This window comes from Strongylocentrotus purpuratus, unplaced genomic scaffold (genome assembly GCF_000002235.5).
Source record: "Strongylocentrotus purpuratus isolate Spur 01 unplaced genomic scaffold, Spur_5.0 spur5_scaffold_6, whole genome shotgun sequence".
Taxonomy (NCBI): domain Eukaryota; kingdom Metazoa; phylum Echinodermata; class Echinoidea; order Camarodonta; family Strongylocentrotidae; genus Strongylocentrotus; species Strongylocentrotus purpuratus.
Window position 1 is genome coordinate 37,296,384 of NW_022145612.1, and position 27,954 is coordinate 37,324,337.

The 27,954-nt window shown below is 35.0% G+C and overlaps 1 protein-coding gene across 3 annotated transcripts; it reads right to left on the minus strand.

Moving 5' to 3' along the window:
* Positions 1–211: 211 nt before the first annotated feature.
* On the minus strand, positions 212–27,080 carry LOC579391 (WD repeat-containing protein 49). 3 transcript variants are annotated; one of them, XM_030999877.1, is made up of 32 exons: positions 27,001–27,080; positions 26,621–26,760; positions 25,575–25,638; positions 24,855–24,963; positions 24,376–24,459; positions 23,439–23,492; positions 22,846–22,911; positions 22,342–22,376; positions 21,803–21,926; positions 20,575–20,677; positions 19,889–19,976; positions 19,290–19,423; positions 18,522–18,620; positions 17,940–18,042; positions 17,466–17,530; positions 16,921–16,985; positions 16,354–16,513; positions 15,678–15,835; positions 14,988–15,152; positions 14,255–14,370; positions 13,820–13,892; positions 12,609–12,776; positions 11,512–11,688; positions 10,610–10,772; positions 10,072–10,206; positions 9,116–9,267; positions 8,470–8,532; positions 7,818–7,953; positions 7,192–7,310; positions 5,935–5,970; positions 1,652–1,790; positions 212–1,325 (listed from the first exon to the last, which is right to left on the minus strand). In XM_030999877.1, exons 3-32 carry the CDS (start codon positions 25,625–25,627, stop codon positions 1,042–1,044), a joined length of 3,426 nt encoding a protein of 1,141 aa, XP_030855737.1. In that variant the 5' UTR covers positions 25,628–25,638; positions 26,621–26,760; positions 27,001–27,080; the 3' UTR covers positions 212–1,041. The 3 variants fall into 3 exon arrangements, with proteins under 3 accessions (XP_030855737.1, XP_030855738.1, XP_030855739.1); XM_030999878.1 differs by lacking the exon at positions 27,001–27,080 and having other exon boundaries at positions 26,624–26,993; XM_030999879.1 differs by lacking the exons at positions 5,935–5,970; positions 27,001–27,080 and having other exon boundaries at positions 26,621–26,993.
* Positions 27,081–27,954: the final 874 nt, after the last annotated feature.

A 27,954-nucleotide genomic window follows, 5' to 3' on the forward strand; every position in this document is an offset into this window, starting at 1 on the left:
CTACTTCAAATCATGTTTGAACACCTTCATTTTCAAATACTATGCCCAGTGGCGATTGGTTTATTCTTTGGCAGTATCAAGAAATGTGTCTTGTTTGATGGCTGATTAACTAAAATCTACTGGATAAAATTGTTTCAAAGCCTTTTTTCAAGTAAGATTTTAGAAACGCAGACAATTAGGCAAAAGGCTCAAATCTTTTTGTTCTCTTTTTTGTTCTCTTTGTTTTAAACTTTCAAGCATAATGAATATGCTCTCAAGTATGGTTCCTCCTGCTCTGAATCTGGGCCAGCCTCTCGATGCCCTCAACACCTTTCATGGGTGACTGATGTCATTTTGAAATGTTTGCAAGCACTTTTATGATGATCTCAAAGACCTCACTAAAAGGAGCATATTTCCAGATGATCTTGTAGAGACTTCTGTTTGCAAAATAAATGTTCTTTGAACGATCTCCCCTGCCCCGGTTCTGAACTGACCACTCAGTTCTTTTGGTGCTAATAATAATAATAATAATCTGATTGTTAACAAGTGTCTTTTATGTTGATCAAACAGATCTCATAAGAAGTGTGTTTAAGGATAATCTAGACCATAACACTACAATGATGATGATTAATGTTCTTTTAAAACGTTGCATGCTTCAAGGACGATGGCTAATTTCTCAAACTGGTTTTTCTCCAGAAAATTGTTTACACTGGGTCTAATCTTGCAGAATCCCAGGGGGTGATTGGGGAGGATCAAGGCAATTTTAAAAGTTGAAAGTATGCATCAATATATGGATTACCTTTGTCGTACCATCATTATAGGAAAGTTTGCCCTTGGTAATTCTGGTTCTTCTGAAATTCCCAATGCCTGGTATTGGCACCAGGGGGCAATTCACAAAAATTGTCATCAGTGACAAATGACAGTTTTGGGTATAAGCTACTGAAATACTTGCTTCTGATTGGTTATCAACAGATTTGTCACTGATTTTTGTAATTTGTCATTGAAAAAAAGGCTTTGTGAAATGGGTCCCAGGATCATTGTGCACTGGAAAGGTCCCTGCTCTCAGGTAGCATTCCCATGAGTGCTCTGGTTCTGATCTGGCTTCTCGGCACTCTTCTTCCTCACTATCTCCTGGAGCGGGGAGAGCCTGAAAGGCCGGGGGTTCTTCTGGGGGACATTGGTCGTAGAGGACAGCTTATTCCAGACCCTACTGCCGCTTCTCTTGTTCTTCGCGCTCCCATTGGGTCCTTTGTCCAGGAGGAAGCGATGTCTCAATTTCATCTCCGCCTCGTGATCCAGGATGTACTTGGGGAAGAGGGAGCGCTCATCAAACCTTTGCTTTAATTCTGGCAAGATCAAAAATAATAAAGTATCTATTTTAAGCAAGTGATAATTACATATGGGTACATGTCTGTATCATGGTCTAGGATGTACTCGGGGGGAAAAGGAAGTGTCCCATTCTGGTAAGATTTTTTTTTTTAATAAAGCAAGTAATAAAGCAAGTGATTATTTGTATAACAGGTATATATCGTAAAACTTCTAGCTCCTGCCCAATATAAAAAAAAAAGTTTCATACCTTAAAATGTTTTCTCTGCCTCGTAATCAAGTACAAATAATTAAACCTTCAGCCGTTTAGAGAATCCCTTTTCCATTATGGGTTAAGCTGACGTACCTGGGCTTGAATCCTTCTCCCTTAGGTTCCTAGCGGCAGCCTCAGCTTCTTCATGAGTCCTGAAGTACTTGTGAGGATGGGAGATGAAATCTGGCTTATGCAGCGTCCCGACCTTATCAAGTTCAGATACATCGAGGGCCTGAAGCATGAAAAGACAAGGTTGTCAAACGTACATTCGAGGGCTCTATAATGCATCATATATATGGTTACAATCGCTCCACGGTCAATTTCACCAATTTCCTAACGTCAACTCTGGAAAAACCATTATGACCTAATACTATACTTTAAACCTAACCCTAACCTAAACCTGTCACCAAACCAAATGGTTATACTAAAAATTCTCTCAAGACAATTGCTCCAAGTTCAATTTCATAGACCAACTGAATTCTACACCTAAACTTTGACCTTAACACAGTGCCTAACCCTAACTCTAACCCATTTTTATTTTTTGTGTAAATTAAGTCCGGAGCTCCGTGGTCAATTCGTTCTAGTAAAAGCTTCTCTGCACTGTTTCATAAGCATTATTTCAAAATGTTGTGTTCTTGTTTCTTTGTGAATGCATACTCTTACAGGTAATAGTCAGACTAAAAAGTGGCCAATAATACACCAGGGTCCCTTCTTATAAAGATTTGCTATTGATCAAAATCAATGTCAAGTTTGCGGTCTCCTATCTCCTACCCTCAGGTCCTCACATAACATTGGTGAACAAAAATTTGGTGTGGCAGCATGTCTGGACTTTGTTTTTCACAGATTGAGGGGCTACGTTTAGAGTTGCCATTGGATTTTAGCTCAGTTTTACTTTGCACACTCAGTAGAGTTAGGGACCTAATATGATAGAGTACATGTAGTCTTGGTGACCTGACATTTGCAACTGAGTTTTAGGCTAGGGTTAGGGATTGGATTCAGTATAGTGTTAGGTCCAGGTTGAAGTTAATTGATTTTGTTAGTATGGGAATTGACTGTGAAGCAATTGTTACTGGATCACATTTCAGAAGACCACAATATTGACCCAAAGCCGGCACCGACATAATACACATGGTGTACATATAGAGCAATTAAACTTGGCTTTCATCAACAGATATAAATGGAACAGGTGTCAATTAATGCTGATGTAACCTTGTGGTAATCCTGTCTAGATATTTAGTGAGCTGGAAAGAATTAAACCAGACTTGTTCTTCCTGTTTCCTACTAATAGCAAACCATGGGTCTGCATTGTTCTGTACTATTTTAGGATTCCTGAAACAATCAAAACGCTTCCAAAGTAAAGAGGTAATGGTTTTGTTATGATTCAAGTGAAGTTACCAGGGCATTCAAATGCAAGATCAAAGTGTGATCAACTTGATATCATGCCTATAAATAACTCAAAATATAAACAAAGTAATTACACATCACAATATATATAATCTGATCCTTTGAAATCATCCAAAACAAATGTAACCATCAAATATAACTAATTAAAGCAACAAAAAAACAGCAAATGGATGTGAGATCAGCAAGAAATGAATTACAAAAAGTATGCAGAAATGGGTTGATTCTCCGCAAAATTACAGCTTAAAACTAAAATGATTCACTTGCACCTATCACAAACCACAACTGTATATTAAATGACATGCATCCTGTTACTACATATATTTTAAACAAATTGACATATTAGATCACGCATTTCCTAGTTTAGTGAATGCACTTTAACAATAAAGGTGTTAAGAAAAAGGTAATTAAAAGAATCAAAACTATTAACATCATTGAAGAAAAATTTGTCAAAGCATTAAAGTAACAGAATCAACTTTAAAACTGCAATTAATCAAAGTTTTGATTGTTAGAAAAAACATTAAGGCAACAGAAACATGATGTTAGTACATCAAATCATTTCTAGAAAAGTCAACAAAAAAGAGCAGTGCGATATTTGTAATTACAAATACTCAAAAAGCCATGTCACATGAAAAATATTTTTTTAAAAGTGGTTAAAGCAATGAAAGTCACGACACAGGTTTTGCTGAAAACAAATTTAAATAATCTTCAATGTGATACTTGGTAAATCAAGACAATGCAACCTTTACTGAAAGAAGGCGGCTGTGAGGCTGGCAAACTTTGTATTAAAAAAAAGTGAACACAAGAAATTTTAAAGATGTTTAAAATTTTAAATATGGTGTTCTCTTGTTGTTCTTCTTCTTCTGTTGAAGTACAGGCCACCATGTTGTCGGTGTATCTTCATACTTTGAAGTTGTGCAGATATATATGTACAGTGCTGTGGAAGATCTAATCTATGTGCGGTTAAAATGAAAAGGGAATAAAGTTAAAGACCATATCCGAACTGAAAAATGAAATGGATAAATTATATATCAACGCAAAGCTTATAAGCCATAGATTACAATGATACCAATCATATGCCATTTTAGTGTCTGTCAGAGGAGTATTAGCTCTCTGAAAACTCAAAATCTAAAGCTTTGAAAATTGTCGACCTAAAAATTTGCTATCAACTTGATGACATCATCTTATGTGGAGTACGCATATTCACAATGACTTTGCATTAATTAATCGCCTCCGCTATATAGGCCAACCAATCTGGTCCACATGGTATGTCGTCACTGTAACTACGGCAAATTTGACTCCTGTTGACCCGTAATTTGGAGGGGTGCGGAAAATGAGGTTTTAAATTGCTTTTGTGCAATAATGAAAGGGTATATGTTTTTTATTTCTTTATATTTGTATTATACATTCATTCAGTTTTCCATTTATATCAAGTTGTATTTTCATCGGATAGGGTCTTTAAACCTCGTTGATCTTTCAGGCACCGGGATATAAAGTCAACTTCAAAAGGGTATTCATTTAAAATCCACTGTGTTAGGACTTGAACTTAAAAGAAAGTACAAGCCCATTCACAAAGTATGTTATCCAAAGAAGTCAATCATTTTCAACTCTTATCTTTTTTTTTAACTACCCTACTCTATTTTGCAAGACAGCAACTTTCAAGTCATTTGGAATAGAGTACATGTACATGTAAAGTATGTAAAAAATATTGAGGGGGGAGGTATTACCAAAACTGCATGCATATGGAATTAAATTTACCAAAAGAAATCCACAAAACTTTTCATTTCATTTATCATAATCCATGGGAGAATCATCACAATTTATGAAAGATACACACAAAGGCTCTTTTACTCCAATCATAGTTATGGCATGCAAAGCTTTAATATTCAGTATAGGTTAGATGTCAGTAAACACAATCCCAAATAGTTACAAACAGACTGTTACAATCAAACTTAATTACGTAACAAGGAACTTTGCACAACATTTTGACGAAAGAACATATAAAGAATCATCATTTGGCAAAAACGGAACTAGTTTTCAAGAGGTCCATTTTTTTTATTACCGGTATATCTTTTAATAGTGTCAGCTTACATCACAGCCATGCTAGATGTACAATTAAAGCCCCTCTAAAGTGTTGGGAGCCCCAAATTTGCCAAAAGTTTGATGGCAAAATTTTGCTTCATTGTATAATAATGTCAAAGAGGATGTTGTACACAGAAAACCTAAATTTTGTATCCTTTCATCAATATTCGACTTCAAACACATTTGTTTAGAAAATCCTTGCAGAAATATATCTTTAATGACATTCTCTTTCACATTATGTTACGATTTAAGTGAAATTTTGCCATCAAATTGTTGGGGCTCACAACACTTTAGAGGGACTTAAAGATGGCTGAGTTAGCAGCTAGGTGCTCAGGGTAAGCCCCACCCAGTTAAACAGTTTTTTGTTCAATATGGTCTTCACAAAGGAGTTGGACCCTGAACCGTTCTCAAGCTTTCAGTTCAAAACAAAACTCAACTTCCATTTTGCTGTATGATAATTCATTATAGGATGTTCAGACTACAGAGCTTAGTATTGCATAACGGTTTCTGTACAGTGCTACAAGCCTGTCGTCGTCGGCTCGAGTTTGCCAAATAACCCCCTATTTTCAGACTCGAGTATTATCCCGAAGCTCGAAATTGCGTCTTTAGCAGACTGATACGCTCATCACAAACTAACTCGGACGGGCGCAAATTAGCCCGCTATCTCCCGAATAGCGGGATATTTTGGGAACAAGACCAAGATTACTTGGGATATTTTCTCAACCAAACTGCGGGGCTGATGAAGACGAAAATTAACTGTTTAATTTTCGATTTGGGATAGTTAAAATAGCACGTTATTTGGCAAACTTGAGCTGATGAGGACAAGCCTTATGATGAGTTTTTGCTCGTCTGAATGGGGTGGGGGTGAATATCTAAAGAGGAAAGCTTGTTACCTGCGTCCACATGGGTGGTCTCAGCTTCTCTGTAGACTGAGTGAAGGGGGAGGTACATGGTATGGTAGCAGTGCAGATCAAATAAGCAATGAAAACATATCAATATCTAATTCTCTAATTCTATGCCTACTTTTCTTTGTATCAAGCACAACATTTTGCAGTAAATCACAATAAAATTGGCCCCGCTTGTACCACAGAAATGTAAATTACAGTTTCTATTCTAAAGCAGATATAGGTATGAAAGAAAGGAAATAATGTGTTTTGATTGCCCTATCATGTATTATGGAATTACATAATGTACATGTACTTCTCTTGTACAGAATAAGTACAAAAAAGGAAAGAGAAAAGTTTGAAATACAATGCAGAATTCTGTACAACCTGCCCTGAATAATCGACTACAAAATATTCCACAGAACTGGTGAATAGCACAATGCATATATGTAATCACTAATCCTTTATTCAGAAATAGTGGACTAAGCACTCCTAATCAAAATAGTTCGTGAAATTTTTTTCTCGATCTAATGGCAAATGTTTATGGAATATTAATAAATGAATTTCAAACTACCCCTGCCAAGCGCAAATTACAGTTAACCACAAGTGCAGTACATATGTTTGAAAGCTGATCAAAACAGATCCTGGATAGAGCTGGCATTACAAAATTTATATAATTACTGTAAGAGTGCAATAAAACGATTCAAACTAGAACACATCAATTCTTAATTTGCATACATTGTGTGCTGGAAAGCCCGAGTCCGATGACCGGGGTAATGATATATCTGTAAAGCGCTTAGAGACACCATTGATATATTAAGCGCTATATAAAAACGGCATATTATTATTATTATTATAAAAGGAATTTAAGTGATTTTTTGACTAGCACTCTGTCTGATAAACATTCATTGATCTGAACCAATCACCTGACCATACAGTGTTCACAGAGCACAGAATGATGTTTGCACTTGGCTTGGGCGACTGAAAAGTAACTTATAGTTTAATCTATTGACCAGGATGATGACCTATAACAAAGAACAAATATAGGCTTTATACTACTGTAAAACAAAAACATTCTGCAAATAGTTAGGAAAAGCCACTTTTAAAGCAAGAAATTTTCCCAAATTGTATAAATTTGTGTCTATTGTGAGTCAATTATTTTGCAACATAAAACTTTAATGAATCTCATATACTTTTCATGCACACGAAAGCTCCTGGTTTTAGAGTATTTGTAATGCAGCTGTAATTCTGATTAATTAAACTTACAGCATAGGGTCCTGCAGGGGGTTGGTTAGTCCTCTCCCAAGACAAGTAAGGTAGGTCAGGAATGGTACCAGGTTGTTTCCTCTCCCTCTTGTTCTTTCTCACTTCTTGGTACTGTTTGCCTGCACAGAGAAAGGGTAAACACCAGTCTTTATCAGTTCTTCAAAGAAAAAAAAGTAATTGGCATTGAAGTAATCGTTTTCTGTGGACAACTCAAATCAATTCTGACTTTTCCATCCATACCCTTTATGTTAAACTACATCTCTTTTTCTTTTACAGATTAACCTGCTTTGGTGTCATATCACAAAAACAACATACCTTTAACAACAAAAAAAAAAATCAGATTTGTTCTCTTATATATGCAGTGTTTTACTTTGAAACTTGTATAGAATGAATATTGTTCTAAGATTATACCAACTAACTTTCCAGTTTTTAAGAGTCTTTTATGATACAAGCTAAAAGTGTATGTATTGATGAACGTGTAATGTCTTCACTTTTAAAGTCACAAGGTATGAAGCACCATAATAACAGAAACACACTATCAAAAATCATCAAAATATCTATTATCATAATGTAATGATGAAGAATAATGATGAAGAAGTTGGCTTTTATTGTTATCATCGTTATACCTAGCCTGGTGGATTCCCAAGTATTGACCTTCTCCATGGGGTCAAAGTTCACCAGGACATCGACCTCCATCTCCTCATCCGACTTCTTGTCTTCGACCTCTACATCTTCCTGGCTCAATTCACTGTCGCTCATTTCCTTTAAAAAATAAAAAGTTATACAAATTAAACGTTTGAATTGCCTTGTCACAAAAATAACTTTAAAGGAAAAAAACATACAATGGAGTTTTTTCTGTCTGCAGAAAGAAAAAAAAAGAGGAACATTTGGAAAAAATTTGAGTAATTGACAAATAAAGTTATTGATTTCTACAAGTCAAAATCATTGAATACAGAAATCTTAAAATTGGCAATCAGCCATGTGACTCAGATATCATCATTGACTACTCAACATTTAATTTCAACATATACAAGAGGTGACCGAAGAATTTCTATTTCCATTTTTACAATGAAAAATAAAAAACTAGTGAAATACTTTTTTGTTAAAAGGTAATGATTGTTTGCATGGAGACTGACATCTACTACATTTAATGAACAAACACAAAGGTGGGAGTCAAATATGACCACGGAAGGGATTAATAATAATAAAAGGGGTTTAATGTTCCCTCAATTGTTTTTTTTTTAATGGAGTTGAATGGACCTGTGAATTATTACTTACATCCATTTCGCTTGGGGTGGGTTCGGGTGAAGGAACGTAAGGTTCAATCTTCCAATGCTCCTCCTTTAAAAAGATATGATACACAACACCATTAATACCGTTACAATATAGTACATGTCTAACTGGTTAAATTGACAAATGATACAATGAAATAACACTGGGTTCTGGCTTGGAAAGTATAATAAGTTTCTGAATATATTGACATTTTTTTCTTCTCTTTGCAACATATCTTTCTCTCTTTCCCTCTGTCTGTCCTTTTCCCTTCTTTGTCAAATAATAGTAAAGATACAGAAGTAGAATGGGGTACAATTTAAATAATTACATGAATTCCTCTTTGTGTCACCTGTCTGTCCATCTCTCTCTCTCTTATCACTGTCTCCCCTCTCTCTTTCTATCTCTTGCCTATATATCTGTCTATCAGTCTCTTGATCCCTCTTCTTGCTCTCTCTCTCTCTCCCTTTTATGCATGAAAGCATAATTAGGTAAATACAAAATCAACGCATACCTACAAATAAGGCATAATCTGCAAAACAGAACTTCAGTTAAAACGAATTTCACTTTCTGGAATCTAACTTAACTGTAACATTCTAATAAAGACAAACAGAAATACATCAGAAAATAAGCAGTCAACTAGATGATTTCTGACCTGACCAAATGTTCCTATGTGGTTGCCATGAATATCAGCCAGCTGAACGCTAGAGTCTGCTGAAGCTGAGATAATGAGCCAGCGTTCATTGCGCTCACACATACTCAGGTAGTTTACTGCATCAGCATGGAGGTGCCAAGATGATAATGTGGCTAGAAAGGGGAAAAAAGTAACAAAGAATGTAATCATGGGTGATCACTTTTGCAACCACCTATCAAAATGCTTCCAAATAACCCTTGCCCCAGTCGTTGGACTCTTTAAAGCCTATACATAATCTGTGCAGCATTTTTACTCTAAGAGAAGCATGCAAGACATTCTTAAACACATTCATGAAACTCTCACATATCCCATCGTCTTCCCAATCTCTCCTGGATGAAGAGTGGCAAATGTACGATGTATATAAGTCTCCTGCTCAGGGAGATTAATTCTGCAGAAGGGACTTGAACTGTGAACCATTTGATCCACGGCCTGGCAACATAACCACAACACCTCTAGATAGATGGACAGTAGTGGTAATGGTAGTGGTAGTGGTAGTGGAAGTGGAAGTGGTAATGGAAGTGGTAATGGAAGTGGTAGTGGAAGTGGTGGTAGTGGTGGTAGTGGAAGTGGTAGTGGAAGTGGATGGGTTAATGGTAGTGGTGGTGGTAGTGGTAATAGAAGTGGATGGGGTAATGGTTATGGAAGTGGTAGTGGAAGTGGATGGGGTAATGGTTATGGTAGTGGTAGTGGTAGTGGTAGTGGTAGTGGTAGTGGTAGTGGTATTAAAAGTTGATGGGATAATGGTTATGGTAATGGTGGTGGAAGTGGTGATGGTTATGGTAGTGGTAGTGACAGTGGTAGTGGAAGTGGTAGTGATAGTGGGAGAGTATGTTATTGGATAACTTGTCTAACCCAATGATAATCTGCCACAAGGATCAAGTCCATGATCGATGCAAAAGAGAGATCTCAGGACTCACCAGGAGGTTGTGTCAGAAGCACATCAGGTTTGTGAAGACAGTACTCTTGAATCTTCCAGACCTTGATGGCACCCTCACTGTCTCCAGTCACAAGATAATGGTTGTTGCTACTCACTGCCATCACAACAGAACCAACTGACATAGCAGAAAAAGGGGAAAATGTTACATGTCATTTTTATTTGAAAAGCATGAACAATCAAATACAAATGCGCATACATACAATCTCTGAAATCTACATATTAATCCAAACATATGCATAAAATTAAATATAATGTCAAATATTTATCTTTAAAAAACTGGAAATAGTAGCCAAACAAAGTATCACATCAAATATATGCTATGTCAGCCTTATAAAACAAACATAAAAACTATGGCATAGTTTAAAGAAAATAAAATAAATTATTTAGTTCATTAAAGTTCATGGAGTAAGAACAATAGTTTGACATCTGACATGAATAGTTACATCATTCATCCTACATACATTTTTGTGCCAAAAGGTTTCACTAGGATACCTACACCAATATCGTCATTTACATACCATCCTGATGGGCAATGAATTCAGCCAATAGGGCATTCTTGTTAGCATTCCAGAAGCGCACCCATCCGTTACCCCCGCAGGATACCAGGTTTGCACCCCCTGATGCAGACAGGTGCTTCCGGGCTTCCAAGAACAGCAACTGCTTGATCACATAACTATTCATCTAGAGAAAAAGATAAAGAGACAAACGTGTATGTTGAGTGAGAGACATATAAATAGATAGATTCAGACAGAGAAAGAGATATACAGAATGATAAAGAGACAAACATATATATATATATATATAGAGAGCGAGAGAGAGTGCAAGACATATAAATAGATATACATGTATCCAGACAGAGAAAGAGATGTACAGAAATATAAAGAGAAACATACTAACAAAGAGATAAAATAGAAAGACATGAAAACATGTGCATAGATGAAATGAGAGAAAAGAAAAGAAATAAACACATTATACCAATGTATCATTTAATTATGTTAAGAACCATGACATTTTGGAATGTGGTTTTCTCGGAATGTGTATCAGTTGTCCATGCATCCTTTAGTGCTCTTCTGTCACAGATAGATCTTGAGCTACAGAGAGAAATATATAGATGAATAAACCAAAGCAAAGGAGTAAAATAAAGAGAAACAGAGGAGAAAAAGAGAAGAAAAAATGTACACTGTACGTACATGCAGATACAAAGAGTCTTATTAATTTTACATGTTAACTTTTAGGACTGAGTAATTCTGAATTTTAAATCCTTACACAGATTTTGTGCTACAAATTATTGTCCATAAATTATTCTGCTGCTGTTGTGAACCATTACCACAATACTCAATCATGAAATCAAATATGCTGAGACTCTGTAGCCTGGCCGATGCTTCAACGAAAATTCCAACCTAACAATCAATGTCCTTACCTCATCTGATTCACTACTCTGACTTGATCCTGTGGTGGGTCTCTTGGTACCTTCGGTCTCCTTGCTTCCCAGCCTGGTGGCTTGGGACACTCTGCTTGGATGGTGGGCACTCTGAGCTGAATGGATGCTGGTATGCTGTCGGGATAGACCTGGGGTTGTGCCATCATTAAGGAGGGACTGCAGATAAATAATAATAACAATAATAATAATACCTGCAAATAAATAATAATAACAATAATAATGACTGTTTCTTATAAAGTTCTTTACCAGTAACAACTGGACAAAGCGCTTACAATTTTATCATTACCCCAGTCACTGGATTTAATTGTTTTTCTATACATTACAGTGCACATTCTCCACTCCCTGGGAGCATTCTAGCTAGTCACCTTCTAACGGGTGTATACAAGCTAAACCCATCACATTGACTTTTAAATCCTACTAGATACTCATTTAACACCTGGGTGGAGAGGAGCAATTTAAACAAAATGCCTTGCTCAAGGACATAAATGCCATACCGGGGCTCGAACCCGCGATCTGCCAACGACTTTTGCATTCCCAGTCAAGTGATTAAACAACTCAACTACAACACCTCTGCTCAAAGTAAATCAACAAGGTCATCCTTTGGTGACCTCACATTTGCTTTGGTGACATGTGCTCCAGCAGCATTAGGCCAGGGTTGAAGTTAAGAAGTTTGATTAGTGTAAGAAATTGGCTGAACATTAATTGTTGTGATCTGAGCATATATGCCATAGGCATAGAACCAATTTTGTATCACTTATGTGTTTTAAACTAGCCAGTAAAAAATAACATCTGTGTGGAAGACAATTTACATTTACTTCTATCAAACATTCAGAATAGCTAGTCAACATTTTCTCTACAAACTATTAATAACCAACGGACAAAGACTAACAGAGGTCTAGTACACAAAGACCAAAAATGTTGGGCCTAGTGTACCAAGTCCCACAATATTTTGCTCTGGACAAAAGAGAAAAAGGTGTCATTGGAATCCTGCTACACTGTACTTCATGTGGATTGGACGAAATACAACCTGTTGATTCGCTCATTAGTTGTATAATCAGCATACCCCTATCTCTTACCAGTTTAGTCTTCTCCCTGCTCTTAGCCTTCTTGTAGAACCTTTGTTGGAGGTGCCTCGATGAAACCTCTGACCCCGTATTCCAGATCACAATCTCTCCATCATAGCTCCCTGTGGCAAGGGTGTGTGGTGCCATGAAGGCTGCACCCAAGATGTCATCTTGATGCTCCTGCAGTAGGAAAGACATTACAAATGTTTTAACTATTATTCTTTGAAAGCTGAAAGTAATTTTTTTCTACTTACCGTAAGTTATTCCCTGACTTCTGTATATATCAAATCATTTCATGAAATATCCCCCTCCAATTTTACAAAGATAAAAATGATATTTCTTCAAGGTCAGAAAACTAGCAAATACACGGAAACATGGCCTCATTTACATGTTCCTTTTGATTCCTTTGTGTTCATAATTTGTGTTAACTATTTAGACCATTAACTTTCCTTTTATCTTGTGGCATGGTAAAGTTTAATCACTATTCTCCCATGTCCATCCGGTTTTTTCAATGATGGGGTTCATGTTTAGCCTTACTAGAATAAATGATCTCTAATAGTAGCACTAATTCTACTGAAATATCCTAGAAATATTAATCAACAAGTCTCTCCTATATTCTTTTAGTGTAAGTGGTGGATATGGTTTGTAATATAAAGTATTTTTAAAGAAAGATCTGCTTTGTTGGTGCAGTGGCAGCGGTGGGATAAAGAAGGTAATATTTTTTAAGGTAAAAATATTTATGGACATCAAGTAAATACTTATAGTGAAAACTACAAGCATGAAATAAATAATCTTGATTATACTATACAAACTCATTATTGAGACACAACCATTAAACTTATAGATTTTTATAATAATAATAACAATAATTATGGATTTATATAGTGCTCAATATGGAATAGCGTCCCTAATCGCGTTACAGATATTATTATTACCCCAGACATTACAAACATTCACACGCACAATGTGCACATTTCACTCCCTGTGGAGTATTCTTACCATATGGTCCCTGTGAGGGCACATGGCAAGTTCTATCACAAAGGCTTTCGTCATCCTATCGGTCCCTATTTCTCTCCAGGGTAGGGAGTGGCAAATGTGTATTAATTTCTTGTCAAAGGACATTAGTGCCATGTTGGGGATCTACTATGACACCTCTACAAATTGCTTTAGGACAAAACATTTGACAGGTTTGATCACGGTTATTGATATAAATAGATTCCTACCTTTCCTCCTTTCCATTCTGATGGTTCAACCAGGTACTGATTTATCTGATGATTACGGAATACTGTGATGTATCTGATGAAAGAATATAATGCATATAAAATTACAACATTTTATATCAACTTAATATGTTAGTTACAACTGACTATAACAGACATATCTGTCTTTCCTGTATAATGTAATTAATGTCATTATTAACATCACCATCATCATATCATCATCACACTTTTAATCATCAACATACTTATCACCACCACCACCACCACCACCACCACCACCACCACCACCACCACCACCGCCGCCGCCGCCGCCACCACCACCGCCACCACCACCGCCACCACCACCACCACCACCACCACCACCATCATCATCATCATCACAGACAACAACCTTGTCATTACCCTCTTCTTTATCAATACAGCACATTGAAGCCTCACCTGTCCCACCCAATGACCACCAGACTTCTCTTCAGCACTCCAATCTGTGAGATATCTACTCCATTTCCCATGCCTGCATTCAGAAGGTGATGGCAGTGACCATTGAAATCCCATATCTAGATAAAAAATAAGGTCATCATTTTATCAGATAAGAGTTAAAATACTACCTGTGGTCAAAAAGTAAAATGCATTAATCAAATTTACTCAAAATTACAGCAAGATAGCAAAGAAAACAGTTTGTTGACTGAAATATGTAGCTAATAGTAACAATTTTCATGATGTACTTTGAAAGGCAAACACTAAAAAAATGTACCGGTACATACATTAGGAGGGAAGTGTCACTTAACATATTCAACCAATTCATTATTTTCCTAGGAACTCTTCACTATTACTAAAACAGAATATAGATGGTATTATTTCATATATATTTACCTCTCACAGTGAATTCCTTGCACTCCATATTAACTAGATTATTAATCATTAGAACAAATGAAGAACAAATGCGACATGGACATATACCACTGCCACTGTAATTGACATATTCTAAAGTCCTTTAAAGCCTATCTGTCACGGATTAGGCATTGTTTGCTATACAGAGGGCGCAAGTGGCTTTAAGTAGTGCAGTGGGGCACTAAGTATTTGAATAAGCAATAGCAGTTCTTTATGATACCGGTAATCATTTTCTCATATGACGCATAATCAATATTTCAACAAAAAAACAAAAAACATGTACCTTGACAGTGCCATCAGAGCTGCCAGTGAAAATCCTTGTCTCATTGTGATCAAATGCCAGGCAGGTGATCTCGGCATTACCATGGCAATTGAGAAACTGCTTGGCTTTCTGCCCAGTGTCTAGCATCCATACGATGACTGTAGAGCCATGGCAAGCACTCACCACCTGATAAAAGATTCATCACATGATAATTAGAGAAGTATGATGCATTTATTTTGCAACTGCAATTCAAGTTACATTTAGTCACGGTGGAGGTCGCCTACATGGCTATTTAAGAGTTTTTTATATCTAATTTGTCAAATCTGAAATAAAGACTCTTGATTATTGACTATATAACTGAATATTTATAATAATTTCTTGACAGTCACGTTTATATTAAACAGTCATGTTTTTCATTCTCCTCTTGTATTAAATTATATCGACAGAAAATGAAATTTTATGTTTATCATAGGAAACTTACACTAAATGTAAAGACTTCATATAAATAAATCTACTGATCAGATTTGGTAGAACTACAGATAGAGAAACAATGAGCTATTAAAGATGAGTTACTGAGTTAATTATTGTCATTGATTTGCATCTGTCATTCTTAGAGAATTACAAATAATCTAGAAATAGATGTAACTAGTCCCTCTTAAATTCCAGCTTCAAGCATGGTCAATATTCAAGATAAGCATTAAGAGAACTGACCTGATTAAAAGTGGAGTTGTAGAGGGCCATGCTGATGGGTTTGTCATGGCTCATGACCCGATCTTTGACCTCTGGCCTCATCTCTAACATGGTCAGCTGATAGTTGAAGGCTGTGAAGAGACGATTGGTTGCCTCATGGAAGAATAACGATGTGTACACTGAAAGAAAAAAAACATGTATCATAGGATTGAATTCAATTAAATTTAATCATTTACTTTGTTAACAAACAAAAAATAATATTGCTGCATGCAATATACAACGTTTATATAATTGGCCAAAGATTTAAGAACAGTGTTCTGTAAACTTTAACCCCGCAATCCCTCCAGAAATCCCCCCATCAGCCCTGTAACAATTGCTCCCCCGCCCCTCCCCCCCCCCACCCCAAGAAAAAAAGTAAGGATTGGTTAGTGTACATGAATAAATTGTAAATTGTTGTGTTTTGTTTATGAACGATTCTTTACACCCCATATCACCATTCATCTAAATGTCCCATCATACGGATCATGACACCCAGGTTTGGAATCCACTGTAGTGGAATTTTAAAAAGAGATTCTGAAGTCATCTCCTGCATGATGAATTGATGATTGATAATTGATAGTTGATGGAGATTAAGAGACATTCCTATCATTTGTTTGACTATTATACAATTGGACATAACCGACAACAAAAAACTTACTCTCAGTTCCCTTTGGATACATTCCAGCCATTCTTTGGAGACAGACCTGAAGTTGGACGTCCCAGATTCTTAGGACTTTGTCCTTGGAGAAGCTGATCAGCTGACCACGGGAGAAGTTGAACTGGACATGCACAACCGGAGCCATGTGCCCTCGTAACAGCTAGAAAGAAAACAAATTCAAATTAAACCCTTGTGTACGGGAACCAGGAGGTTCCTGTATCAAGGTTATAAATAATGCAAGAATCCAGTGGTCAATGGGTTAAATTTAAGAGAGATGGGATATTTGGGTTTTTCTCTAAAGAGTGAAAAAAATGTCACATACATGTGCATTCGATGAATAGACAATCTGATGAATAATCACATTTCTAATTAATGATTCATTTTCAAAATATACCACAAGGGGGAGGGAGGTAAACATGATCCACTGTCTTTGACTTTGAGAAGAATATTGGAAGCACAAAAAATAATAATAATAATACACAACATTTATTAGGTGCTTAATATGGTAGTTTCTAAGCGCACTATTGTCTGTCTACAAATTACCAACCAAAACTTATAATGACTCACCCCAACTGCTTTTGACACAACATAAGGATTCCAAAGACAAACATGATGATCTACTCCTGCTGTGGCTGTATTGAGTGAATGAAAATAAAATGATTTGATTATTAGTATTGTATTCTTAATAGAGAACTTGAGAACTGTGCGGTGCAAATAATACAAGCATTTTACGATTTTGCAAAACAAACAATGATGTGATAATCTTTAGACATGCACTTAACATTTTGCAACTATGATTTGACAATGATAACTTTAAATACATGAAAGGTGCAACCAATAAAACCTATAAGACAAAATGATATCTAGCCCTTAGATAACAGGAAAGGAAAGGATTCCCATCAGATAACGTTGCAGTTAAGAATATTGTCTTTCTTTACAACATACTTTTAAAAGAGGAATCAACTGAAATAAAAAGCAAAGTGGTATTAAACACAGAATCCATGTTTAGCAAGAAAGTCAAAGGATATGTACACAGATTATTTTTCAATGAGTAGAAAAAATGAAGAGACCAGACTAAGGTAGAATAGGAAAAAAAGGAAGGACTTTCTTACCAATTAGATTAAGACCGTTGTGATAGGCGAAGGCATTTACCCCCTGGGAGATATTGAAAGAATTCCTGCAGATAATGTATGAAAGTTGAATTGAACTCAAGGTTAACAATAATCATGATATGATCCTGAAGGCAAAGTAACAAAGTTATATCTGCAGCACAAGTGAATAACAGAGATACCATTAAGGATTATGTTGGGGAAGTAGAAATAAACGATTTAAATTATTGCATTTTATCTATTGGTCTTACATTTAGCATATACTCCCTTTGTGTAATGACATTCTTTTATTTAATTCATAATTATTACAATAGTACAGAACAGAATCAGAGCTCATAATATGATCAAAGATTAATTTTCACAATCATTACACATCATACAATATAAATGGTTTAAAATAACTTTACATTCGTATAATATGACTGCATGATGGATAAATAAAGAAATTGGAATAAGATCACGTATCATTCTTCTTACGTTTTCATCTTTGACTTAGCCTTCTCTATCCATCCCAGTACCATGGCATTCTCATATGAAGTAGAACACGAGATAAAGCAGTTTAGGTGCTGAGCATACTTCACTAGGAGTTTGAAGAAAAACAAATACGAGTATTAAATAAACATATCCATCATGTATAGGTGCTGATCATACTACCTGAAAGACATCAGAGCGAATAAGAGTGATACATGAACATATATAATGTTTGGATTCTCAGCATACTAAACATAGAGAGATATCAAGGTATTGAGATATCTCAATAATACTTAAACAAATCAAATAGGTGTTATATATTAAACAAATCAGGATTTGGGTCACTGTATAAAAGGTCACAGTGCAAAGAAACCGATGGACAGTTTGGGAATTCATATATGGCGCAATTGCTCAAAAAAAGTTTTTTTAGGAATGACATTTATTTGGCACTTTCTAAAATGTTTTTTTCCAATACTTTTTATATCACATCCATTTTTTTTAATACTACAGTTCAAGATTTGTCTTCTCCTTCAAAAAAAATCAAATTTTAGTATGAAATATACCTCATAAATTATGATGATGACATACCTTGTCTAGCCCACTCTGTATGGCCGTTGTGCCTGATGAGACGACAGTACTTGAATTTATCCTTCAACAGATGTTTGAAGTTCACATTCACAACTTGCTCTGTAAAAGAAATGAAAGCTAAAAATGAATCGTCTATTTGTGTTTGGTAAGAGAATGATGACCATTTTGGGGATAGTAATATGGATGAATTACAGATGCTTCATAAAGGTCCATGGTATAATGACAAAACCTTCCTTCATTGCTACATGGCGGCAATACTAGCAAGAATATGCTAATAACATCCATTGAATTCTTGACTAGTTCAATCAGGTACCCACAACTCAGGAATTCCCTTGTTGTTCTTCAGAGACTGTGCTTCTTTAATTGTAACTTCAGTTTTTAGTGAAAACCTTATGTTCATGTATGTGACAAAGGGAGCAAGAAATACATGCGTTTAAAGGTGGAATTGTTTGAAGCCGGTCATGCTGTCATGAGGGTATCACAATGAACCACCTTGGCACAGCATAGAGTGGTGAAGTGTGACGTCATCAAAAATATATTTTGGGATTTCTCTTTTTTTTTCTTCATTTTCCGAAAGAGCATAAAAAATAATGTTTAAATGTTGAAAACCAATTGAATATGTTAAGTAGTGGCTGAGATATGACCATCTGAATAAATAGATTTCCTATAGGAACTGTGTCATTTTGCTCTGGTTCATAACATTAAGAACCAGAGATTTTATGATGTCACAATTTCAGTAATCTATGGTGCATGAAGTTTCCTTCTTACCTTGACCTTCTCCTCCAGGTTGCTGCGGCCTGTCAAAGAGGGCGATGTTCGAGGAGGTGAAGTGGAAGGCATTGACGTTACCCCCGGTGTCTCCCATCACTAGGATGGCCTCGTTGGAGTTATCCGGGTTGCTCCTAAAATAACAAGATGTTTCTTTACGCTAACTATGAAATAGCACTATCCACCCAATATCCACCTTACATCCACCCAACTGATAATGAAGACACCTTCACTGTTTTAAACAGTCTTTTGCTTACTGTAACAATAACTACGAAATGTCATGGTAATCTATGTGTATCAAAGGAAAGTTGTAAAGGAAATGATGATCTAAAACAAAACTTTTTATACCCAATTTCAGAATTTGAATTGAATATAATTTCCTGTTTTAACAGACCATACGTAGCACCAATAGTAATTTGTATATTATTTAGTGATACAAAGCACTCATTTTCTATTGATATGGTTTTGTCTTGTGCATTATATACATTGCTTTACAAATTGAACAGATTTCTCAAGTGTAACAATTAGCAGTCCTTAAAAAATTTCTTGTCTCTTTGCAAAGGAAACTAGCATTGATTCAAACTTTTTTGTCAACTTACCAATAGTCCATGCTGAGGGGTGTATGTTCCAATCCAAACACCCTGTACTGTACATTGAACTCCAGTTTAGAGCTGAGATCATAGAAGACTGGTAACAGGGAAGAAAGACAATAGATTCATAATTAAGAATCATCATAGTTTTAATGTAGACTAGAAATTAGGTTTGATATCAAACTATTGGCCAAAGATTTTATTGTGCTCTGAAATATATTAATACCATCGGGAAAATAGAAGAAGATTTAACCACATTGTCAATTGCTGGTTGATTTCAGAATCAGGGATTCTTACATTTACTCTGGCTTCTGATGTATTATATAATAATCATAAAGACAAGAAAGGTGTATTTGGAGAGAAAGTTATATATATACCATAGACTTAAAACTGGTCACAAGCTTAAAGCTCAGCTTCACCACTGGATATCCCACAAAATTTGCCACACACTTATTTTACTAATGTGGCACTAATGTCTTTTGGCAAGACATTAATCTACATTTGCCACACTCCACCCAGGTGAGGTAAATGGGTACCCAATATAACTGCAGGGCCCTCAGGGAGAACAGTATTAATACTGATGAGGCTACCCTTGGAAAACAAGACATATTAGTATTACTATTATTAATTCACTATTAGTAACAAATGCATCTGTATTAGTTTAACTACTGACTGTAATCACTATTTGAACGTACCAATTTCCTTGCTAGTAAAGGAGAGTGCAATCTTGTTGATATTTTGAAGCACCACAAATGTTGTTACCCACACATCCCTGGGTTTAACTGAGTCATTGGTGATCTAAGGAAAAGCAACAAAAACAAATTCTTGTTGGAATGTTTGAATGACGATGGTTTTACATGTTTTAAAATGTTTACAAAAAGAAATCATTCCAAATGCTTGGAAAATCACAGAAGATAGAAGAAAAAGGGCTATATTTACTTACCTTCTGAAAGAAATAGCCAAATCGAAATAATAAAATTAATATAAAGAAATAAATTTATTCAATTGGATGATCTATACACACAAAAAAGGAATATTGTTAGACTATTCACAAGGCTGTAGGTTAAACACTTTTTTTTAACCCTTTTTTTCAGCACAGATAAGTGCATATAAGTTAATTAAATCCACTATAACATACACAAGCACATCCTGGTACTATAACTGTAGCTCTACTGAGTAATGTTAACCAGTAGTCATAAATTAATACATTTATGTATGATTTCTGACAAATTTGTTTGTTTCATTTTATTTCATTTCCAGGGACATGAAGGAGTATAAAATAACAGTGAATACAAGAAATCAAAGTACCGTAATAAATACAATAACAAAAGAAAATAAATCATCAACTAATGCTTGGGGATTACCAAAAGAAACTGACTTTCTGTAGGAGGCTTGTGGTATAATACAATTAGTATACATAAATATACATAATTATATGAGATATATATATAATAAGATATTAAGATATATATATAATGATAAAACAATAAATAAAATATAAGTAATTATTATCTATATAAGGCTTCCAAGTGGTACATTAAATCAGTGTATTCAATATCTTTAGCGTAGTAGCTGGATGACCGCCCAATATTGTTTTCGTATTGCTCAGTCATCCTAGAACTTCGACTATTGATATCGATATCATATCAATATCTCACCAAAAAAAGCCATATTTACCAAGGAAAGTCAAATGTTGTTATTTCAAATATTTGTTATTTCAGAATAATATAGATAATAATAATGATATTGTATAGATTTGTTTTCATGTGATAAAAGCATATATTGCTCTCGCTAAGACAATATTAGACTCGTCTTTGACTCGTCCAATATTGTAATAACTCGAGCGATATATTCTTGTATCACACTCAAAGCCATCCAATATTATATAATTACATAAAAAAATGTCTCTCTTTCGATCCTCACCTTGATTGATTTGTGAGTCCTGAGATGGGCATCAAACGTTGAGATGCAGCCTTCTTTGCTGGTGATGATGTAACGAGATGTGTTCTTGATGTAGGAAATCTTTTGCACGATGTCCTTGTGATCGCTGAGAGTTTTAAGAATAATTGATTTTCAAGTATACAAAATGACACATTCTATATTTAGAGAAATAGATTATTAAAGGTACTAATGAAATAATATGGAAGTTTGTATTGAAATGTGTTGAGGTTCACTAACCATCATTGATATTTGATATGTATCAATATTCTGTTCATAGACATATACACATGTAGATCACATAAATAAATCATATTACACAAAACTTATAAAACAAACAAATAGGTAGAACCATATATCAAAAAGTGTAATGGACAGTGTTTTTAACAACAAATAAACCACAGAAAAACCATGGAGTGACATATTTCTAGAAGAAGAAAAAAAACATAATCAATATGCTTATTCTCTATCCTCATGTGTGAACTGAATTATGAACTGAAATTGGTGGGGACATTTTTTTTTACCTTGGCAGTTGCTTGATATCCTTCCATTGAGGAACCTGTTGTGACAAAAATATGTGTAAAATACTGAATATCACGTGGAATCATGCTTATGATAAGCCCAACTGAAAAAAACGTTTGTACAATAATACTCTTTACTGAATTTAATTAAAGAAAGTGTTCTGATTACTTATTCATTTCATGAAGGGGAAAATCAAGAGACATGTAGACCAGGTAAAAGCGCTTCTTAATTATCAGAACAGACATGAGCATGGAAATCATCCTTTTCAGTAACATACCTTTAACTTCATAAATGAACCTCAACAATCAACTTGCCACTGTGATTATGTTGTTTACATACAATTTATTTCCACTATTGAAACTAGGTACATTCATCATAGGCATGTAAACATATCTTGTATATATGAAATTAATTAAGAATAGAAGTTACTTTCATAAAATATGTCAAATAAATCACTTCTATGCAATATTTATTTTTGCTACATATTTAATAACAGAGACCCCTACCTGTGTTGACTTGACTCTGTCATCCTTTTCCACATACTCCAGTAACAAATGTCCAGTAAATTTGTCCTATGGAAGTTTGACAAAAGAAACCCTAAATGTTAAACTCACTTGATTACCTTTGTCGTTCTTCAGATAAACAGTCATGTGTAATATACAAATTAATCTTAGCACATATGTCAGAAATATGAAGGCACATGTTTGTTTTTTTAAATAATCTTGGTTCTGACAATAAAGCTGCATTTCAAGACATTGGTCATGGATTTAATAATGATCCTTTAAAACTAAGTGTTTTGTTGCATCATCAGCAAATGAAAGTAAAGGAAATTTCATTCATCTGGCAGATGTCTTTATTAGGCTATAGTTGTACAGTATTTTCTGTAAACTTTGTTGGAATCTGTAAAGATTTTATCACAAGCTATCACACCACATCAAGAGTGATGAATATTCATATCTCAGAGTGCTCTTATTCTAAATTCAAAGAATAAACTAAGAATAATATTTAACATCATATAAATGACTTGGTTAGCATACTATATATATATAAATGCATGTTAACAATTTAAAAGTTGTAATTTTCTAGAGTATAATCTTACCCAATTCACATAGCCCTCTTTTGTGACGTCTATGTTGTCGAAGAGTTCAGCATACTGAAAAGAAAAATTAAATGTGTCTATAGATATACTTCCCAAGTTTTTAAGAAAAATATCTGAAGAAATGGCAACAATTTGATGGTATATTCAAAGAAGAATTAGTAAGTTAAGTTTTCATTCAAGATACATCAGAATGATTTGCCATTCAGTGTGACATCATTTTTTAGTTTAGTATTGTCAGTCCGACGTTGGTCTCACAGAGATGCCAACTTTTGGAAAACATAAATAGGGAGGATTTGTAACGGACACCAAATAATGTGCGCGTAGCGCACATCTCGAGCGCGTAGCGCCCGACCCATGCGGCCGGGGTCCAGGGCCCGCCTTAGGGCCCTGGAAGCTCTGGGGTTCTAGATGCTCTCTGGTGCAATCTGAGCCTTATTTTGCAGCATTTTACATGTGTATTTAGTTCAATAATTCCCACTTTTTTTTAAAATAACATACAAATTGTACAAAATGCATGATGAATTCCTTTCATATATATGATACAGTGTTCGGTCTTATACTTCTGATACCATTTCTTGGTCTTCTTTAGCTGATTTTCCGCCATTTGGATTCTGTGTCAATATCCACGCATTGGTTACGGCGATCCATATGCTGAAACAATCTTTCGCTACTCTTAATTTGTCTTTTAATATAGTGGATTTACTACATGCTAAAGTTAACAGACGATATTTCTCATTCAATTCACAGATATATATACTGATAAGCGCCACAAAAAAAAAAAAAAAAAAAAAAAATTTATAATAAATCGGGAGGATAAGGATGGTGATCGTAAGGTCGGGAGTTGGGGTGAATTATCGGGAGCCTCCCGATGAAATCGGGAGGGTTGGCATCTCTGGTCTCATTGGCATTCATGACTAGGGCATTACTTTCAACTCACTTCATTCCTTGTGCCTTTGGTCATGATGTTATCCATCAGGTTACAAAACTCTTCCTTGGTGACTCCTTCCTTCTCTCCATATCTCTGAATAAAATGAATATAAGAACATGATAAAAATTCAATCTTCAATTGGCAACACACAAAGGAACATTGTACAGTGTCCTTACGGAGTTATAAAATGGATTAGGAAGGATGAAATTCGTATAAAGTATCTCATACTTCTGACAAAGAATAGCTCGTCTTTCTCGCTGATATTAAAAATGGGTTCACCATTCAGTAAGTTAAACATGGAATAATGTTTATTTTAGTACATGTATGAACGATGAAAAAAGACATAAGAATTTACAATTTGTCTCTCAATATTTTATTTGATATGCGTTGTTGTTTTTACTTGGTGGCACCATAAACGTAGAGAAGAAAAAAATTGTTTTGTTGAATGTTAGGCCTCTTCCAGTTAGAGTAAAACTAAAACTGTTTACCATGAATTCATCTTTGATTGCCTGTAGATCCTGTATGTTGAGTGTATTTTCAATCTTCACACCAAATGTGACTACTCCTGAGGCACTGGCAACAATGGAATCTGTTTTCCTAACAAAAACAAAAGAGGAACAAGAAGAAAAAAAATGGAAATAGAAGGAAATCATACGAAAAAATGGAATATCACAAAATCAAAAGTATCATGCACATTTATCTTTTATTCAATTTTCTTACTTCCTAATGAACATTAGATCTATTTCATAAAGGGGTTGTGTTAAAACATATACTTGAGTGCATGTAAAAATAAATAATTTTTTGTAGAAAAAAAGGACATTTATTTGTATACAGTATAGAGCAACTGAAGGAACTACTTTGATTGGTATGTCAAGGAATTGCCAATTTGTGATTGATCGATTACAAATTTACAAATAAATTTTCTGATTTTCACATTTTGCCTGATCTGCTTCTCCGATGTTTCCAAAACCATATTTATATCAGGGTGGACTTCGCCTTTAATGCTTCTTGTAACTGAGAACACTTATTTATGATTTAATAAAGAACTGTAGATGTAGGTGCGCCAAGGAAAATACATGTAAAATCTTAACCAAATTGTGTGTTGCATTGAATTGCATATTTATCAAGTTACACGAAAAACTAAATCTTTTTATTATCTAATTCTAACATCTAAATTTGTTGATATAGCAAGGAATTTCAATACTTACTCTTCCCTTATGCCTAGGCTTTTAATGCTTTTATTTTCTGGTGTGGACTCCATTTCTTTGTTTTCTGCCATGAAAGAAAAGAAAAAAATTACGAATTCACAAACACTATTATCAAGCATTCATGTTATTGTTATATATGCTCATTGAAAGTTTTATTGAAGATGTTCTGCCATCACAGTTCTTGGACTACATTTAAAGGGATTAAAATAAAATTCATACCTCTGTTTAGAGCCAGAAGGGCATTAACTCTGTGAAAATGACATCAGTTAATGCCTTCTGTCTCCAATGAGATAATATACAAGTTGACAAAAAAAAAAAAATTCTGAGCACACATACATACAATATGAAATATAAACATTGCAATTTCATTTAGAAAAATGCTACTTCAGCATTCAAAATGGTATGAAGTAATGGAATAGCTCAAGGAGATAAGAGTCAACAAATTATAAGTTTTACTTTAAAATCAATTCCATTAAAGATGTGACTTACTACATGTAGCTTCAAAAATCAGTTGTTTATGCTTCACTGATCTTCTTATCATATACCAACAGCTTAGAGAATTAAAAAAAATATATATATATTGTCTTTTGACGCTCTCCTGTAGGAGAGGAAATCGGTGAAGCCAGACTCAGTCAATCTAAGCGCAACATATCCCCGAACAAAATAGACTGTTGTTGTTGAGGTTTAGATGGCTCTCTTCAATTTTCTAAGATTATCTACGCCACAAACTTTCCATATTAATATCAAGTCAAGATGAGTCCTTATAATTTTTTGATTGCTGTGCTAGTTTGTTGTTTTCCTTCAGCATCAAATATCCAGTTCCAGTTGCGGGCGTGGGTTAATTTCTTCATTGTGCAAAGGGGTTCATGTACTACTACTAGTTAACTCATAATTAGCGATGCATTATTGTCCTCCCTTTTCACATTATATTTTTCTTTCTTTGTTTTATCTGTTTCTTTTCATTTTTTGTGTGCTTCTTGCTCTCCTCTCCTCTTTTTTGTTCTCCATTACTCAAAACTAATATTTTAGTCTACTTATATACTTACAACATGCAACAACCAGCTGCAATGAAGCTCAACTCAACCGACTCAACTCTCCACAACTGCACAGCGGTACCAGCTAGATCCGCCGCCCGACCACCACGGCTGAATGAATCCTCAAATCACGGCATTCTTCCCAAGGCTTCCTGATAAATAATCGATAAAATCTGCTTCACTAAAATCTATCTATCTACCAAAGAAAACAAACTGACTTAGATATATCCTTTCTCCTGTAATTCCCTCTAAATAAGTTCTTCACCAGAGCATAGTAAAGAGTGAGATTTTTAGCGAATTTACGAAGAATACTCCAAGTATTTTAAGTCAAATTGATTGTACACAGCTCAGTGCAGTCATTGTACTTCTTGAAGTGCATACACGATACGTACACAATGTACCACCAGTAAATCCCACCAAAATACACCTGTCGCTCAATAATGTACTTCTCGTTTCTACGGCTACGGCGTCTAGCCATCGATAGGTTGGTGGCGCTATGGCACTACGTCTTTCCTGTCGTTCGAAAGTTCGGGGAAGAGTGTCGGTTTCGTTCTCAAATGGCCCCAGTTCTTTTAAAAGCATATCATTTAGTTATTGAACATAACCAAATAAAGGTTGTGTGAAAGCTTACAATTCAACTTAATTCAAGCTTATGCTACTACCTGAAAACACAGCCACATGACAGTACAAGACGGACAAATAATACACATATAATTTACAGGAGAAAAATGAAGAAGAAAAAAAAAAATAGCAAAAACACGGACATAAACAATGGAAAATACAGTAAAAGGAGAGGAAAATAAATAATTAACAAAATATAATGACTCCAGATAATATTTAAAACATGTATACAAGAATGAGAGTAAAGAAAAATGGTCTGTACCGACAAAATAAGCAACAATTACATTTTCACTGAGCGGGGAAATTTATCATGTACCAGCACGTATACAGCTGTTAGTTTTTACTAAATTTGTAACATTTACCCCCCGAAAAATCATGACAGTTATATACAGTGGATGAAGTGATAGTATTACCCATAAACCAATGCAATGAATACGTATAGTATTACGATAAAGAATACACTATAGTGTAATTTTAAAAACCTAGAATACAAGTATATCTGAAAATGAGTATATGGCGGTAAGATAATTCTTAAAGGCCTAAATTCCCCTAATGACTTTCCGTTGAATAGGCTTAAACACAAATCAGATGGAAATATAGATCAACCTTTAGCTTTTTGCCTTCATTTATCTTATCAAAACATTTACAGAAGACAGGTTTGGAGTAGGCCTATATGGCGCAGTTGAAGATGTACTTTTTAAAAATGATGAATTGGGGACATGGCT

What these genes read in the sequence shown, in the direction of transcription:
- LOC579391 (XM_030999877.1), bottom strand. Translation starts at nt 25,627, where the DNA reads ATGGAGTCCACACCAGAAAATAAAAGCATTAAAAGCCTAGGCATAAGG. An exon ending in GGACTCACAAATCAATCAAG is followed by an intron (nt 20,678 to 21,802) that starts GTGAGGATCGAA and finishes GCTTTTCCTTAG; the next exon opens with ATCACCAATGACTCAGTTAA. An exon ending in ATTCATTGCCCATCAGGATG is followed by an intron (nt 10,207 to 10,609) that starts GTATGTAAATGA and finishes CTGCTATGTCAG; the next exon opens with TTGGTTCTGTTGTGATGGCA.